This window comes from Vipera berus (genome assembly GCF_964194415.1).
Source record: "Vipera berus genome assembly, chromosome: Z".
In the NCBI taxonomy this organism is placed as follows: domain Eukaryota; kingdom Metazoa; phylum Chordata; class Lepidosauria; order Squamata; family Viperidae; genus Vipera; species Vipera berus.
Window position 1 is genome coordinate 31,113,129 of NC_138205.1, and position 17,452 is coordinate 31,130,580.

Sequence of the window (17,452 nt, forward strand, 5' to 3'; positions counted from 1 at the left end):
CGCTCTCCCCCTGGGGGCCACCAGCCGGCACTCCCTGACCAGCGGCACCCTGAGGAGGCCCTCCCTGTGGGCCTCCTCAGGGTGCCCTCAGGGAAGTTGATGCTGGCAGCAGGTGCTCACGAAGATAGTCCTGGCCTGCTTGTACAGCATTCTATCTCCTTTCCTGTAGGCTTCCTCTTTGGCATGGCATAGATGTTTCTGCTTAGCTGTGAACCAAGGTTTATTATTACTGTAGATGTGTACAGTTTTGGTCGGCACACATAAGTCCTCACAAAAGTATGGTGTCAGAGTGTCAGTGAGTTCATCCAAGTCCACTGAGGCATCTTCAAAAACATTCCATTCTATGCAGTCGAGGCAAGCCGGTAGCTTTAACCTTGCCTCTTCAGATTTCACAATTTAATTATTGGTTTTATGATTTTAAGTCTTTGTCTATAAACTGGTACAAGGTAAACCATATAGTGATCAGAGTGTCCCACAGCCACTTTTGGTAGAGAGCTCTTGGTAGAAAGCTTTTATTGTAGAGTAGCAATGGTCTAAAATATTATTGCCTCTTGTGAGACAGTTGACATGCTGAATGTATCTTAGCAGCTAATGGCTTAAGTTAGCACTGTTAAAATCTCCTAATACAACGAGTAGGGAGTCTGTATATGTCTTCATCCCACAGGATTTGGTCAGTTAAGGTTTGCAATGCCTTGATTATGCAAGCTTGAGGTGGTATGTAGACACCAACTAGGGTGAATGAAGAATTAAGGGAAATAATAGGGTATGCAAATGATGAATAGTGTCTCTAAGTCCACATCACAAAATTTCTTTATTATAGTGACATTTTTATATAATCAGTTGTTAATATAAAAGAAGATATCTCCACCCGTCTTTTTGCCGGATATTTCTGCACTTCTATCTGAATCTGAAATCCTGGGATTTGCAAGCACCTATCATTAATTGAATCATCCAGCCACATTTCAATGAAGCAGAGGGCTACTGAGTTAGTGCAGTTCATCTATCTTATTTACAAGTGAGAAAAGATTAGTTAAATATAGTGAGGGGAGCAGAGATTTTCTTACCCCATGCTTTCTGAGTCTTTGTAAAATGCCTCCTTGCTTGCCCCTGCCTTCTCCTTCTCTTGTTTCTCTTCTGCCTCTTTCTAACTACCGTGCCAAGAGAGATAACTGCCATTCCCTCAGTTAGAATTTCCTCCACATTTGAAAAGAGAGGAATAGACCCAGAAAGCTGCTTGTTATTTAAAGTCCACTGTCTGATATTCAAAATCTGATCTCTTGAATATGAAATTCACAGAGAGTCATAGAAAATAAAAAGAAAACATCAGAACTTCTGGAGAGCATTTCATTGAGGCTGCCATCAGCGGTGCCATCTTTAATGGAACAATAAGATTTTTCTTTAGACTCTTTGTCTACCTCATGGATTTCTTCTGAAGCTCTTCCTACATCAACTTTTAATGTCCTCTTTGAACATCATCTCTATCCTGACGGGTTTTATCTTAGATAAGGTAGCATCAGCAACTTTTTCAGGTGCTCAGATTCATCAGACTATTATTTTAAGAGAAGAGATGTCATAGAACCTAATATGTAGCACACTTCTTTGAGAACATCAGATTCTTGTGTGGAAATATTAAATGCCAACATTTCACAGGAGATTAAGTTTAAGTTTATTGAATTTATATACCGCCCTTTTCCCGTAGGACTCAGGGCGGTTTACAAAGTATTTAAAAACATCAATACAATACAAGAGTTAAAAACAGTTAAAATAATTAAATTTGATCCCTGAGGGGGGGGGGAAGGAAACTGTATCAAGGGATTACATTACTTGACATACAGAACATGTCTTTATATAAAACTTCAAACACGACACAAAGACATTTCTTATAGTCCTACTACCGTAGGATTGTGGAATTTCATTCCATACTACAAATGCAGCTACCACTTTAATCATCTGAATTTTAGCTTGCATTATGTCTGAACTTTTGCAAATTATGTGAAAACACCAACATCTCATGAGATTTGATGATTTTATGAGCTTACAATATATTTTTAAAAATTTAATGTCCACCAATATAATTAAAGAGAGCTATGTCTTGCTGCCTATGTGCATTATGGTGCAGATCCCAGCTGATTCTTCTATTTAAATTCTACTTCATCTTGATAGGATATCCATCATGGCAATGGAACCCAGCAGGCATTCTACAGCGATCCCAGTGTTCTATACATTTCCCTCCATCGTTACGATAATGGAAATTTCTTCCCAGGCAGTGGAGCTCCTGAAGAGGTATGTGTATTCCTTTATTTTTTTAATCTGATTTGTAGAACAAGAGATGTTAATGCTGGAACAAGCTTGGAGTGTAGATTAAAAAATCTTATCTTTATTATTTTTATAAATAACTCAGAGTGTGAACATACTAATACTCCTTCCTCCTCTTAATTTTTGTACACTAACAATCCTTGTGAGATGAGTTAGGCTGAGAGAATATAACTGGCCCAAAGTCATCCAACTGTCTTCCATACCTAAGGTGGGACTCAGTTTCCTGATTTCTAGCCTAATGCCCTATCCACTAGATGGTTTTTAAAAATAGTTTATATAAAATATGCTATAACTGTTTGATACTTAAATGCTTGTAATGTTTACCCAAGCCAAATTTATACCGATCTGCCCATCCATTGCGATACTTTGAAATTAATCAGCAATTTTCCAGAGAAGTCCTGTTCCTCACTTGAATCTGGTAACATGTTGCTCCCCTCATTGGGATTTATTCTTACATATTTTTCTTCCCATATCTTGGCAGCTCTCAGCATGGTAAACCCTGTGGCTGAGGGCTTTTGTTATCCACCATGTTTCTTTCTTCCAGGTTGGCAGTGGGATGGGTGTAGGTTACAATGTAAACATTGCCTGGACTGGTGGAGTAGATCCCCCCATTGGTGATGTGGAATATCTGACAGCCTTCAGGTATGTTTGCTATCCACAGTAAATAATATGTAAAGCTCTGTGACCCAACAAGGAATGTTTTGGTAAGCCCAGAATATTCTATTTTTCTCCTGGAATATGCCAAGAGGTGGCTTGTCATTTTCAAAGTAAAGGTTGCATGATGACACTAGTCAACACTGTCAAATGTATTCCTTCCTCTTTTCCTTTGTGGCAAAATAAGGGCGGCCACTGAGGCACTCAACTGTGTTGTACCCTTGCGACTTCTGACCCGGCGCAGATCCCGTTGGGCTCCATGGTTTTCTGTGGAGCACCAGGAGATGAAGCATCGGAGACGGGGTCTAGAGAGCGGTTGGAGGTCCAGCCATTCCGAATCTGACCGATTGCAGCTAAGAACCTTTATAAGGTCTTATCTTGCTGCGATGAGGATGGCGAGGGCTAATTACTTAGCTGCCCTCATCGCATCCGCAGATAATCGCCCAGCCACCCTGTTTAGGGTGACTCGCTCCCTCCTTAATCAGGAGGTGAGAGAGGAGCCCTTGCAGGGGCGGGCCAAGGAGTTTAGTCATCATCCACCAGAGCCTTGGTGGAGCAGTGGGCTAATGCCTCCTTAAGTAACACCAGCTGCCTGCAATTAGTGCAGGTTCGCATCCCACCAGGCTCAAGGTTGACTCAGCCTTCCATCCTTCCGAGGTAGGTAAAATGAGGACCCAGATTGTTGGGGGCAATTAAGCTGACTTTGTAATAATGCTGCTTGGGGTGTGTGTGAAAGCCCTAATAAGCAGGCATATACATAGAATGAAGGCTACTGCTAAGCTTGTAAGCTGCCCTGAGTCTTCGGAGAAGGGTGGGATATAAATGGAATTAAAATAAAAATAAAAAATAAATAAAAATCTGATGGACAAAATCGCTCAGATCCGGGCCAGTTTGGACTCTTACTGGGCAGAGTCGGATGTGGAGGACTCGGATGGTCTTGAGCATGTTATCTGGACTAAGTTCGATCCTGTTTCCCCTGATGATGTGGACAGGATTATGGGGAGGCTGAGTTCCACCACCTGTTTATTGGACCCTTGTCCCTCTTGGCTGATTTATGCGGCTCGGGAGGAGACACGAAGCTGGTTCCAGGCAGTAATATCTGCCTCTCTGAGTGAGGGTGTCTTCCCCGCCGCTCTGAAGGAGGCGGTGGTGAGGCCCCTTCTCAAGAAGCCTGCTCTGGACCCAGCGATTTTAAACAACTATCGTCCTGTCTCCAACCTTCGCTTTTTGGCAAAGGTTGTGGAGAGTGTGGTGGCGCATCAGCTTCCTCTGTTCCTGGAGGAAACTGATTATCTGGACCCGTACCAATCAGGTTTCAGGTCCGGGTACAGCACGGAGACGGCATTGGTCGCACTGGTGAACGATCTCTGGCGGGCTCGGGACAGGGATTGCTCCTCTGTCCTAGTCCTATTAGATCTCTCAGAGGCTTTTGATACCATCGACCATGGTATCCTACTGCGGCGCCTCAGGGGGTTGGGGGTGGGTGGCACTGTTTTACAGTGGTTCTCCTCCTACCTCCTGGGTCGTTCGCAATCGGTGTTGACGGGAGGGCAGAGATCCACCCCGAGGCCTCTCGTTTGTGGAGTCCCTCAGGGGTCGGTTCTCTCTCCCCTCCTGTTCAACATCTATATGAAGCCGCTGGGCGAGATCATTCGTGGTTTCGGGGTGGTGTATCATCAGTACGCTGATGATACCCAACTTTTTCTTTCCACCCCAAACCAACCCAGTGATGCCCTCGCCGTGATGTCCCGTTGCCTAGAGGCGGTCCAGGTCTGGATGGGGAGAAACAGGCTTCGTCTCAATCCTGCCAAGACTGAGTGGCTGTGCATACCGGCATCTCGGGTTGTCCACTCTATTCCATCTTTATCTATAAGGGGTGAGGTGTTACCCCCTGTAGATAGGGCTCGCAACTTGGGCGTCCTCGTGGACTCACGGCTCAGTTTTGAAGACCATATAGGATCCATGACCAGGGGGGCCTTTGCCCAGGTTCGCCTGGTGCGCCAGTTGTGGCCCTATCTGGACCGAGATGCCCTGCGCACAATCACTCATGCGCTCGTGACCTCCCGATTGGACTACTGCAACGCTGTCTACATGGGGCTGCCCTTGGGGACCACCCGGAGGCTTCAGCTGGTGCAGAATGCAGCCGCACGGGTTGTGATGGGGGTTTCCCGATACTCCCATGTAACACCTCTGCTCTGCAAACTGCATTGGCTTCCGGTTGCCCTCCGGGTGAGATTCAAGGTGCTGGTGATGACCTATAAAGCCCTAAATGGCTTGGGTCCAGGATATCTGAGGGAACACCTGCTGCCGGCATCAAGCTTCCTTCATCCTGTGCACTCCCACAGGGAGGGTCTTCTCAGGGTACCGCCGGTAAAAGATTGCTGGCGGACAATACCCAGGGGGAAGGCCTTCTCTGTGGGTGCGCCTGCCCTCTGGAATCAGCTGCCTGTAGAGCTTAGGACTGCCCTTGACCTTCGCTCATTCCGCCGGGACCTGAAGACCTGGCTCTTTGAGCTCTCTGGCCTGGTCTGAGCATATTAATTGGGATTTTAACTGTTTTTTAACTGGGTTTTATTGCAAGGTCTATATAATTCTTTTTAATTAATTTTACGTTTTGTAATTGTTGTATCTGGGTTTTTTTTTAAAAAAAAAACCTTGTGAACCACCCTGAGTCCTACGGGAGAAGGGCGGTATATAAATTGAATAAATAAATAAATAAATAAAAATTCTAGAAGGCAAAATTTTCTTAGGTACTTAACAACTGGGATAGTCTTAAGACTTTTCCTAATGAGATAAAAATAAGATGGCTCTCCTTTTCACTTCAACTCTAACAATGGGACGATTATGTTTGAAGATTGCTACATTAGAGCAATTAAGACAGGCTGTCCCACAGCTTTTTCCATCCATGTTCTGTTGCCACTTCTTAGCATTTGATGCTTGAGATGACCTCTGCTTATTGGTATTGCAGGCCTCATAAAGACTTTTATGTGGAGCTTTGGTTTATTCATGTTATGCTCATGTTATGCTATAAAAGGTGTTTCAGGGACACAAAATTTGCTTGTTGGTTTTACTTCAGCAGACTAACATAGTTCCCACTCTAAAAATTGTTGAGTACAATTAGGAGAAACCTTCTAATAGCCCATGATTGTTCTTCATCTCTTGATTCCTAATTTCTAGCATTCAAGACCAACACCCAGACTGATAATGCACTATGGAAGTTAAAATTCCAAATGATGCCAAGTTGAGGAAGGCTTATCTACAAATATGTGGCTAGTTTAATTAAGTGCTTTGGAGAAAGTTACAAAGACTCAGATGGGAAAGCTGAAATGGCTGGATTTTTCCTAATCCATACATTCCAATTAATCCAGAGTTAATGCTGTCCTGCCTCCTCTTCTTAAGAGAAATCTGAGAGCTGTTTTGTGTCCTCCAGGACTGTGGTGATGCCTATAGCCCACGAGTTTTCCCCAGATATGGTCCTTGTTTCTGCTGGCTTCGATGCTGTTGAGGGTCACTTGTCCCCGTTGGGTGGATATTCCGTCACAGCCAAATGTGAGTGTGAGGAACATGGGGGAGGGTCCCTTTATAAATTTAGTTTATAAATAGGGAAAACTATTCACAGACTAGTTGGAAAAGATATGAACAGATATCCCAGTTAACTTTCCCTATGGAGCTAAAGTAACTAAAGTAGTTTGCTTAAGATTTTAGTGTCTCCATAGGTTTCCTAACCTTAGCAAAAGGCATTTGTCAAGTTAGAATTTCAAAACCAGTATGACTATAGGAGAATGTCTTATTGATAGTAATTCAGCTATTTACTGTTAACAAGTAATAGCTTTTCTGACATGCCTTTCCCAGCCTTAATTGCAGTGCCAAGAAAAGCTTGTGTACTGTGTTGCTGAGCTATAGTCTCTCCATGTGTTTAAATGATGCCACAATAGTTGGAGTGCAACTCTTTTTATCTAATGATTTTTTCCATGGAGATCAAAAGATCAAGGAAGTAGAGATAAATGAAGTGTATATCTCATAAAAGCATTATTAGAAACACAAATCCCTGATGGTCCCAGGTAGTGGCTTAAAGTCTATTTAGCTACTTTCTGGTTCCAAGTAGCTTGATCACTGTTTTCATAAATGTTGAAGATACTGTTTTTCATCACAATAGATATCCATGACTTTCTTCAATTTCTAGCAAAGAGCAATGTAAAAGCTAACACAGAACTCACCAATTCATATATCCTTTTTGATCATGTAGGTTTTGGGCACCTGACCAAACAACTGATGGATCTGGCAGATGGGCGTATTGTCTTAGCTTTAGAAGGTGGTCATGATCTGACTGCCATCTGTGATGCCTCTGAAGCCTGTGTCTCTGCCTTGCTTGGCCTTGAGGTGAGTAAAAGTAACACGTAAAAGTATGTGCTGGAAAAGTCTCAATCGGGCTTGGAATGGAAACATCAAAATACGTTTATCTATATTATTTTTACAAATAACTCAAAGTGGTGACCATATCCAATGCATCTTCCTCCTATTTTCCCAACAAGAACCCTGTGAGGTGCTTTAGGCTGAGTGTGTGTGACTGTCCCAAAGTCACCCAGCCAGCATTCATGCCTAAAGCACAACATGAACTCTCAGTGTCCTGCTTTCTAGCATGGTGCCTTAACTGACTCTAGTGATTAATCATTGTCTAGATTCCAACAGTGATTTTATCCATGCTTTTGAAAAGAGAACTGGCATTCAGTAGGGTAGAATAATAAGTATAACTTCCCTGACACATTAATGCATGTCAATATCTATTAAGAGCACATTTTTAAATTTAACTATTTAATTTATAACACACCTTTCTATTTATGCAAAGGTAGCTAAATATTACAAGAAATAATAATTTAAAAGTATTGAAATCAAGACAAAAATTAATTGTTAAAGCCTTGCAAAAAGGCATCATCTTTACAAATGTTCTTTACAAATAAACACTGAGTGGGTATAGGCCTTGTGTGCCAGTAAGCAAGTCTCTAATAAGATATCTTAAAAAGGACTATCCTTTAAGAAAAGACATGACTCTAACAAGAAGGCATTCATTTAGTTGACTCATGACATCTTTAGTGATGTCTGCCAAGGCTCATCCTGAAATTGACAAAATACCTATTTTTGTTTATAGGAAATTGATCAATATATGTAAGAAGTCCTGTAATAATAAGAGTTAGAGAAAAAAATGAGTCATAAAAATGGATAGAAGAGAAAATGCAGGTCTCTTTCAAAATTTATGAGATATAAACATACAAATATCAAATTTCTTGAAGCGTAGAAGTTATGGGGGAAGAGATATTAAAGCAATATATTTATAACATTTATTTTCTTATAATATCTAATATCCTCCAATAATCCCAAATTCTTCATTCATAAGTAGTATGTCTCAAGGCAGCTTTTGATTCTGTATCCAGGCCCCAATCCAGAAGCTTCATGAAGCATTTATAGGTTTTTCCACTAAATTCAAGTCAGATGCAGTTTGCAGGGGTTCTCTCAAAACCAGTTACAACTCAAAAGGGGGTAAAACAGGGATATATTTTAGTACCCCTGCTTATCAGCTTCTATCAATGGCATGTCCAAATAATCCAAATTTTCATCCCTCTAAATTGTGGGATCACAGCATTTCCCTACTGCTCTATGCAGACAAATTGTTATTCCCAAAACACCAATAGATTCAAAAGAGCTCTGAGAATTTTCATCCATATTGCAATAATGAAAATCTGAAAATAAAACCAAGATTATGGCTTTTGCCAAAAGGCCGAAGCTCCATTTATAGAGCATTAACGACCACAAAATAGAACAAGTGACTAGCTTTAAGCATCTAGGAGAAGTCATGAATGCCACTGGCTTGTGGAAAGCGAACTGCGAACATGATGCTGCTACTGGACAAAGATCTGCCAATGCCATCTTTAAATTGTTCCGATCCAAGGGAGGATAGTATGTTCTAGTCATATTCAAACTTTTTCAGGCTAAGCCTCTAGCCCAACTCCTTTATGGGACTTTGGTTGCCCTCCCTCTCCCTGGCTTTGTGTTTCACCTCTCTGGAAAGGGTACAGTCTAAATTCATTAGAGCAGTTCTCCATATACCATGATGTGTCCCAAACACACACCTATCAGAGAAGACAGAGTCCAGAGTGCATCTGTAAACCTTTGGTTAAAGCTCAGCTTCTTTCTCTTAAGGCATAGCACCATTAATCTTCAGGAAAAAAATCCAATCCACATGGATCAAGGCTGTAGAGTCTAATCTTTAAAATTTAGACTACTTTCCCTCCACAGTTCTTAAGATGGAATGTGATCAGGGGAAACAATCCCTGAAGCAAAGGCAAACAAATCTTAAGGAAAACTCCAACCTTCCTAGGGCTTTATCTAGTGCCCAATGCCATGTTCTCCTGTCTGCAGTATTGAATCCTAAATACAAAAATATTTCATTGCCTGAAAGGTTTTGCACCTGTGATTCCAGAGTGTTAGAAACTATAGAACACGTCCTTCTACAATGCTCCCTTGATGGAAACATCCAAACTAGATTCATACTTACTTTGATCAGTAGATACCCTGGTCACCAGAATTTAGCCTATGCCCACATGCTGCTTATAGACAAAACACCCCTTATTGCAGTGCATGAGGTTTTGCAGAGCAGCACAGAAGATTCCTCAAACTCTGATGGGCTATTATCCTGCAGTGCATCCCCTTTAATGATAATTCATTTAAAATTTTAATATTATTGATATTAATAGATATTTTACTCAGTGTTATTTTAATATAAATTAGTGTTTATATTATAATTTAATATAGGCTATCTCCTAGATTTTATATATATTAGATGTTAATTAGATTATTTTACAATTGTATGTTATCTCTGTGCTAAATTTTATTTGTGTAGTATCTTCAACCATAGTAACTCAAATTGAGCAGCATGTAAAACTGTGACTTGGTATTCAGCCTGTATATTTATAACACATATGAAACAATGTGGTTTGTTTTAGATGTTTTTCTAGACCACTATCTTGAATGCAAATATTTTATGAGTGTTTAGTTTTTCTCTAAATCTATGATTTTCAGGTGAAAAATAATAAACGTTGGTTAATTGTGTATATATACCAGTACTATAGGCAGAGCACAAGGAGACATGGAAACTTATATTTAAAAACAGGTACCTTATTATTAAATATAATCAAACAAAAAACAAATGTCATTCAAACCTAAATAGAAGCAAAGTTCATAAATTCACAATATTAAGCGGAAGGAATGGCACACGAAGGCTTTGTGGGAAATAGAAACAGAATTGTTTTGGCTTTTTTGTCACCATGGCCCCAGTTATTTTCACATACACCTTTTTTCTTGGGCACCCATTTATTTGAACTATTTTTCTTTTCTCATGACTTCTGTCCAGATTTGAAACTAAGAAATTAAACTCTTGAGTTTTTGTTGTTGTTGTTATTGCAGTTGGAACAGTTGGATCAAGCTCTGTTGCAACAAAAGCCCAATGCAAATGCCATAGCTACATTGGAGAATGTCATTGAAATCCAGAGTAAGTTTTTGGGGCATGACCTTGGTTTCAGATTACATTTTCTTATGGAAAAAAGAGATTTGTTGAAGAAAAGCTTGAACTGGTGATTTATTGTTCATCCAGGCTAAGGTTATAACTATATAGTATACAACTGTTTCTCAACCTCTGTAACTTTAAAGAATGTGGATTTCAATTCCCAGAATTCCCCAGTCAGGATGTTGGTATGAAGAACAGGGGTTGGCAATATGCTTGTAAGAGGCAGGTTGCCCTTTATATTCAGCATGGTATCTGCAATATCCTCAATTACTCTTAAATTTTATGTTGCAAAAAGATGTTAGTGATATAAAATAACCTTCAACATGTTATCATACATGGGATTGAGGGTGGCTTTCCAGCATCTGCTTAAAATACTAGAGAAGTAAGCTCCACTATCTTTTAAAGCAGTAGTTTAGATTTTTCTTTGAATTTTAGCACAAATCCTCTTGCTTGCAGCACCCCGTTGTCCTAGTCCTGCTTTCTGGTGCGTCAGATTTGTGTTGCCACCTTCCCAACAATCTTTAGATGCTAGAAGAGAGCATACCTGAAATTTCTCATCTCTTAAGCTACACTTAACTGGCTAGTTTTAACTATCTAGTCCCACCCAAGACTAGACTAGGGATGCTATTCATTTATTTTAATTAATCACCTTAATCATGATCATAGCAATTAGTTGATTATAGGCATGATTATAGCAAGAAATATTCCAATAAAGATCACAAAGGTGTGCTTTCATTGATACTATGATGGATTTGGAAAATGTAGGTAGACAAGACAGGAACTCAACATAAGTGCTAGAATTTTTAATCTAATGCATGGCAATTGTATCACAGGCAAACACTGGAATTCAGTGAAAAGTTCTGCAGCAATTGTTGGCTACTCGTTGCTGGAGGCACAGAAGGGTGAGACAGAAGAAGCAGAGACCGTCAATGCCATGGCATCATTGTCAGTGGACACAGAGCAAGGAAAAGCAGACTGTGCTGTCCGGTAGGTTCATTTTGGGAGGTGGCAAGTGTCTGTTTGTGAAGGTTTGAGGTCTAATCTGCCTGACCAGGTTGCCCCAGCACCATGCGTACCACTGTTTCTTAAGGGCAGGAATCACTTCTGCACACCCAAATCCACAAGGAAGAGGAGCATTGCCTGTCTTTTCTTGCTGTGCATCAACCAGCATTGCTGAGATTGAGAAACATTGCCTTAGTCTTTGGTGTGTTGGTCCCTCAATTTGTCAGAAACTGGGATGAGTGCACTAGTGGTCAAAGCCCATCTGGAAGGTGCTAGATTGGGCATAACTCTCATTGGACCTCACCTCCACCCAGAACAAAGCCTTTGAATTGTTACTGCCCCTACTACTATTAGAACAGGCCTTGAAAATCCTTTCATCAACAGCGTAACTAATAGTGAAAGTCCATTAATCGTCATTTCTTTTTTTTACCTTCTTCCCACAGATCAGTGGAAGAGCCCATGGAGGCTGAACCAGTGTTGTGAAGTGCCAAGACTTCAATTTCTGTAGCTGTCACTCTGTGGGTTTAATTGGTCATTTGTGAGTTCGTTAAAACAACAACAAAATTATTATTTTTTATCTATTAAAAAGAAAAAAAAAGGAAAAAAAGAGTTGCACTGGACAAAATGAGCCTCTGTGTGTGTGCGTGATCGCGTAAGTCTCCAAGCATTTGTTCTCACCAGCATCATTGTCCTGACTCTTTGGAGATTTGTGAAGGGGACTGGTGAGGGGGCTTTCACATGGACATCCCCTTTATTCCTTTTTCAGATACCATTCCCTCCCCCACTCGCTCCATTGGACACTAAAACCGTCCCCTTCTTAGGACTGGAAAAAAACATTTTGCTTCTTGAGGAGAAAAAAAAACATTTTCTGCCTCTTTGTCTCTCATACATACAGTTAGTAGGAGCGAGCAAAGAAGTGCATTCTTCCTCAATAATTTTTTTCCAGTGTTCACATGGATCCTAAATAGTTATTCAGAATTTTGAATCTGGATGCCCATTCTGAGCAAGGAGTTGGATTTAATGATCTTAGTCATCTCCAACTCTTGTAATTCAGTTTCATCTCCTCTTTCCTCTTCCGTTTAAGTGAATATATAATTTTCCTTCCTTCATTTGTTTGGAATGAAAGAGGAACGGATTGCAATCTGAACAAAGGGACCCACAGCTGCCTCTTGCATTTTAGAGTCTAGAACAGGAGAATTTTCCTATCCGTCAGAAGGTTCTACTTTCCTACGTAGGCCATTCATGTTACCTGTTTGCATTGAGCCAGACTTGCCCACTTCACCTCTTCCTAAATCTGATCTTGAAACAGTATTCCTCTCTTATGGGTTGTTTGCACAGTGAGATGGGGTTGAAAATCCCTCCCCTGGCCCTGAATTTTCAAATGCCTTTCTCCTAACTTTGCAATTTTTAATGTTTTCATTCTCTTCCTTGCCCCCAAAATAAATTCATAAATATTTGGATTTAATGCTACCTTTGTTGCCTAAATCTCTCTATTCATCTCAGCTCTAAGGTGTTCCTCAATTTGTATAGTTCTGGTTTAACCTCTAGAAAAAAACTCCCAAGGTGGGGAGAAAGGGGAAAAAGTGTGCCTTTAAGTCATTTTTGTTAATGCCTTAATTTCTCTGTAAGTTCATTTTTACACCATCTCTCCTCAGTCCTATCCCTTTTTCATTTGCCATCTAGTTAACAATTATCCTACATATATACAGAAAGGAATCACATATTATCCCCAGCCTCAATGCATGTTTTGGCCCTGATCCTGCACCAGGTATGTTCAAAGAAACCATGAATATCTCACCAGCCTGGGGATCATTGTGGATGAGCATTAACTTACTTCCAACACAATGCAGTTCAGTGTGACTGCATCATCACTCAGCTGTGCTTTGATTTGCACATCTGAATTATGTGTCCTGTTTATGCCTGCAGTTCTCAATCTGTCAAGCGATATATGCGATATATGCGTGCAAGCCTATTTACAAGATTGGACCTCCTTAGCTGGATCACTCGTATGTGTCATAAAATCCTTTTTGTAACAAAAGTTTTGCATATGTGGACTGTTTCATGACCAATGCTTTGACATTCTCTTTTTGCTATTTTCCTTCCTCCTTCACTCTGTCATTGTTTGAAAGACTCCTTGTCATTTATTGTAAATAATTTGATTTCTTGTATCACTTGTACAAACTGTTTTGATGAAAGTTTGTCCATTCATAAAGAAAAAACAAAGCAAAAGAAAAAGGAGAGAATTCTTTGCTGTTACTTCACCAGCCAAAAAGAGGGGAAAAATAGAAACAGAACAATTTTAGCTTTTAAAAGAAATGGATATAAACAAAAAAGGTATATAATTTTATTACAAATGTATTATTTAATAGTATTTTTTTAACTCGTACCAACTCTCCTTTCCTTTGGAAAGTTGATAGCAGGGATAATGAAACAAAGGAAAAGATGGGGCTTGATACTGTTTTCACTAACCAGGGCTGCTGGATTTCTAAGCTGTGTGTGGGAGGGGGAGGCACTGGGGAGGGGGTAGTTGTGTAGAATGTAAGGCTGTGACCTATTTTTAGCTGCACGTATGGAAACCTTGCCAGGGTCTATTTTAAAGATTCCTGCACTTGTTCAGGTTTAGTCCTCCCAAATGTTCCATGGTGTGCCTGTGTGAGTGATACTTCTTTCCAGATTTTCCTATAATTATTCTCACAGTCATGATGAGTGGAATGTTGTGTCTTGACAGTGCTATGTTCTGTTTTCTTTCCCATTTTTCTTTGTGGCAATGAAGACCAATGTTTCAATACCATCTGTTGCCCTGATTTATCAAACAGTGCATGCCTGGAGATAGCTTCTTTTCATCCTCGTGTTAGCCAAAGGTTTTCTGCTTAGGGAGAGATATAAGGAGGATTGGAGACTTCCGCCATCAACTTGGTAATGCACACTTTGTCCCACCAAGATCTATTTGTGACAGCCTGACCACTGCTAAGTACTGTAATGTATTTCTCCCTCATGCTATATATTGGATATTTAAAAGTATCAAGATCAAGCTGGACCATTCAATACAGAAGGCATCAGTGTTCCTTATCATTTAGTTCTTACCATTTCTGAATTTCATTATGTTTTTTTAAAGTCCAATATATACAAGTGTATATTTAGAAGTGAAGAATAGTAAGGAAAATCAAGTTTCATGGGAAATGAGAAGCAGTAAATTATATATTTGCTACGAAAGGTATCTGGATGAGGTATCACCTGTAGCATTAATTACTTTACAACAGCCTTCAGCTGTGTTGGACTTCAGTTTCTATCTTCTGTAGATTAGAGGGGACATCAGGTTCAGAATGGGCTACATTACAGTATGTCATCCTTCTCAGATGGGCCAGCCTGCCATCTTTCCTTACCCCACCCTAAGTGGGAAAGCAGCAAAACAAATATGGTTCCTAATGACAGAAACCAGAAGACTTGAGTAGGACGCACCACCACTCTTGCATTATTTGTCCATATCATTTCTGTAATTCAGTAGCATGCACTGTGCAGCCTTCTGCTTCTGTCAACACAATGAAAGCAAATGCCTTTGCCATTCACACAGACTGTTCACACATTGTACTAAGTTGAACTCTGGTGTATTTGATCATGGTTGAATGCAGTGTATGAACAGGACATTGTGGTTTGTAAAATGTGATTCATGCTTACAGCAGAGATAAGCAACTTTTCAAATGCTCAAAAAGTAGCTGTCATTTTGTATCTATACTGGTCTTTATGCTTAGCCAAATATGGAGCACTGATTAGGTGTAACTCATTAATGAAAAACAATGTTTTTAACCTGGGACTTTCAAACGTATTGAACTTTAGTTCTCATAATCCTTCAGCCAACATGGCTTGGCTGTTATCAGAACTGAAATCCAACATGTTTGGAAGGCTAGGGAAGATCTTTCTAGTAAGAGGAGAATGTTTGCTAGGTCAGATGGTCTGCTGTGGCTCTTGTTCAATTGTCCAAAGTTATTCAGTGCTAGCCATTCCATCCCATAATTTCACATCTGATTCCTTGACAGAGATTGCACTTATATTCTATGGGGAAGTTTCTTCAAACTCTAAAATGACCTTTTTCATTGGCAAGGCTTAGACATTCTTTGCTGCCTTCAAAAAGGCCAAATATTTTGTCCATGGATTTCATCACAATAGGTTGAATACAGTATATCACCACAATCCTATGCACATCTACAGAGAAAGAAATATTGTTGAATTAAATAGGGCTTACTCACCAGTAAATGTATACAGGATTGTACCCTAAGTTGTAGTGAAAATAATATATAACTCCATTAGACACCAACCCCGTGAGTATTTTGAATTTTCAAGGTACTCATTGGCTTGACACAGATAATGTCATTTCTGTGGTTCTTTAAATAAAGTTCTGTGACATGAGAAATTTTGGGCTTCTGAATGTTGTTGGATTCCAGCTATAGCTCCAGCTGCCAAGGATAATTAGAGGCAGAAATCCTATGAATTCTTAAGCCTGAAAAGGGCCAAAGCTGATGGGACTTGTAGCATCAACTCTCTGCAAGATTCCCTTTCTGTTATAGAATAAACTACTCCTTTAAAATACTGGTACTTTTCCTCTTTGCCCACACAGGAGATGCAAATATTTCCTTTATTTGTACATTCATGTACACATCTTAACAAGTGTTGCTGCATTTGATTTATGGGCAGTTGTTATGCAGTCCTAGAGATTTGCAACAGGCTTATTGCTGGCTTCTGGCTGTATGTCCACCTGTACATAAGGGCCTAGTACCGTCAGGCTCCCATTTGTGCATGTCATGGGGTAACCCATGAACTTGTGTGTGCATTACCAGGATTGTTGGAAATAGTCTCTCCCCCTAAAAGACACTGCAGGCTTTTCAATGAATTTCTATACAAATGCAGCTTACATTCAGTGGGCCAAGCTAATTATCCAGTGGCATAGATATAATATATATATATTATTCTCTACTACCATTTTTTCACTTACAGATTCATAATCATAATAAATTACACAAAAACTCTACCACTGCAATTATACAAATCACTCCAGCTAGAGTAAAAAAAGATTACAGCTAAATATATCAATGTATTCCATAAAGCTTACAATTGGGAAATGATGGTTCCACTTTTAGACTTTGTTGCATTACATTTGTTTCTACCACCTCCTTTATTTATGTGAGGTGGGGGCAAGAAAATCTCCATGAATCATTGATTTCATATTTTTCATCTTGAGTTTTTCTGGGGGGTGGGTGGGGAGGAGGGAGAAACAAACAAAATTCTGGCCAAGAATAGCAACTACTTTTGAAAAGCCATTAGTCCTTAGGACACCAGCATTGAACAACTTTATGCTACAGCTCCAATTCCACACAGTGGTAAACTGTCATGGGGATGGTTATTGTTGAGGAGGATTAGGACTTTTTTTGTCTTTCCTCCCTTCTAAACAGCCTCCCCACCCACCCATGATATGGCAAGATGCCCCACAAGTGGGGAATATCTGTAGATTTTTTTTCCTGCTTTCTGTCTATTTCGCTCTGAATACAATTTTCAGTTGAGTATTTTGTAAGATGTTGCAATGTTTGTCCTTGTGTAAATAAAATTGTTTCTGGCAATATTCTGTGGTAAAAATCAATGTGTGGAGCTATCTTGCTTTTCCCCTCCCCCTTCTTTTTTGATGTGTGTATCTTTAGTTTTCTGACTTGCTGAACCCCAATGGGGAAAATTTCTAACAAGTCTGCAGTATCCTGAGTCAGACCAATCTGTCTACTTCTGCATTTGGAGTAGCTTTTCTCCATCTGGGTGCCCTCTAATTATGTTAGACTATATTTCCCATCACCTTTGAATTTGTAGTGCACATAACCTGACAATTTTCAAGATGTGTGGACTTCAATTCCCAGAATTCCCCCAGCCAGTGGTCCTGCAATA

At 40.1% G+C, this 17,452-nt stretch overlaps 1 protein-coding gene across 5 annotated transcripts in view; it reads left to right on the forward strand.

Moving 5' to 3' along the window:
* HDAC5 (histone deacetylase 5) overlaps positions 1-17,141 on the forward strand; it is a 172,859-nt gene extending 155,718 nt beyond the window's left edge. For 4 of the 5 annotated variants that reach the window (XM_081344405.1, XM_081344404.1, XM_081344403.1 and 1 more), the window contains 7 exons: positions 2,164-2,283; positions 2,861-2,958; positions 6,401-6,519; positions 7,217-7,350; positions 10,429-10,513; positions 11,362-11,515; positions 11,974-17,141. In XM_081344405.1, coding sequence (XP_081200531.1) covers positions 2,164-2,283; positions 2,861-2,958; positions 6,401-6,519; positions 7,217-7,350; positions 10,429-10,513; positions 11,362-11,515; positions 11,974-12,013 — 750 coding nt within the window. In that variant the 3' untranslated portion in view covers positions 12,014-17,141. Of the gene's footprint in view, positions 1-2,163; positions 2,284-2,860; positions 2,959-6,400; positions 6,520-7,216; positions 7,351-10,428; positions 10,514-11,361; positions 11,516-11,973 lie in introns of those variants that run through there. The other variant, XR_014028560.1, reaches the window with a different exon arrangement.
* The last annotated feature ends 311 nt before the right edge of the window (positions 17,142-17,452 follow it).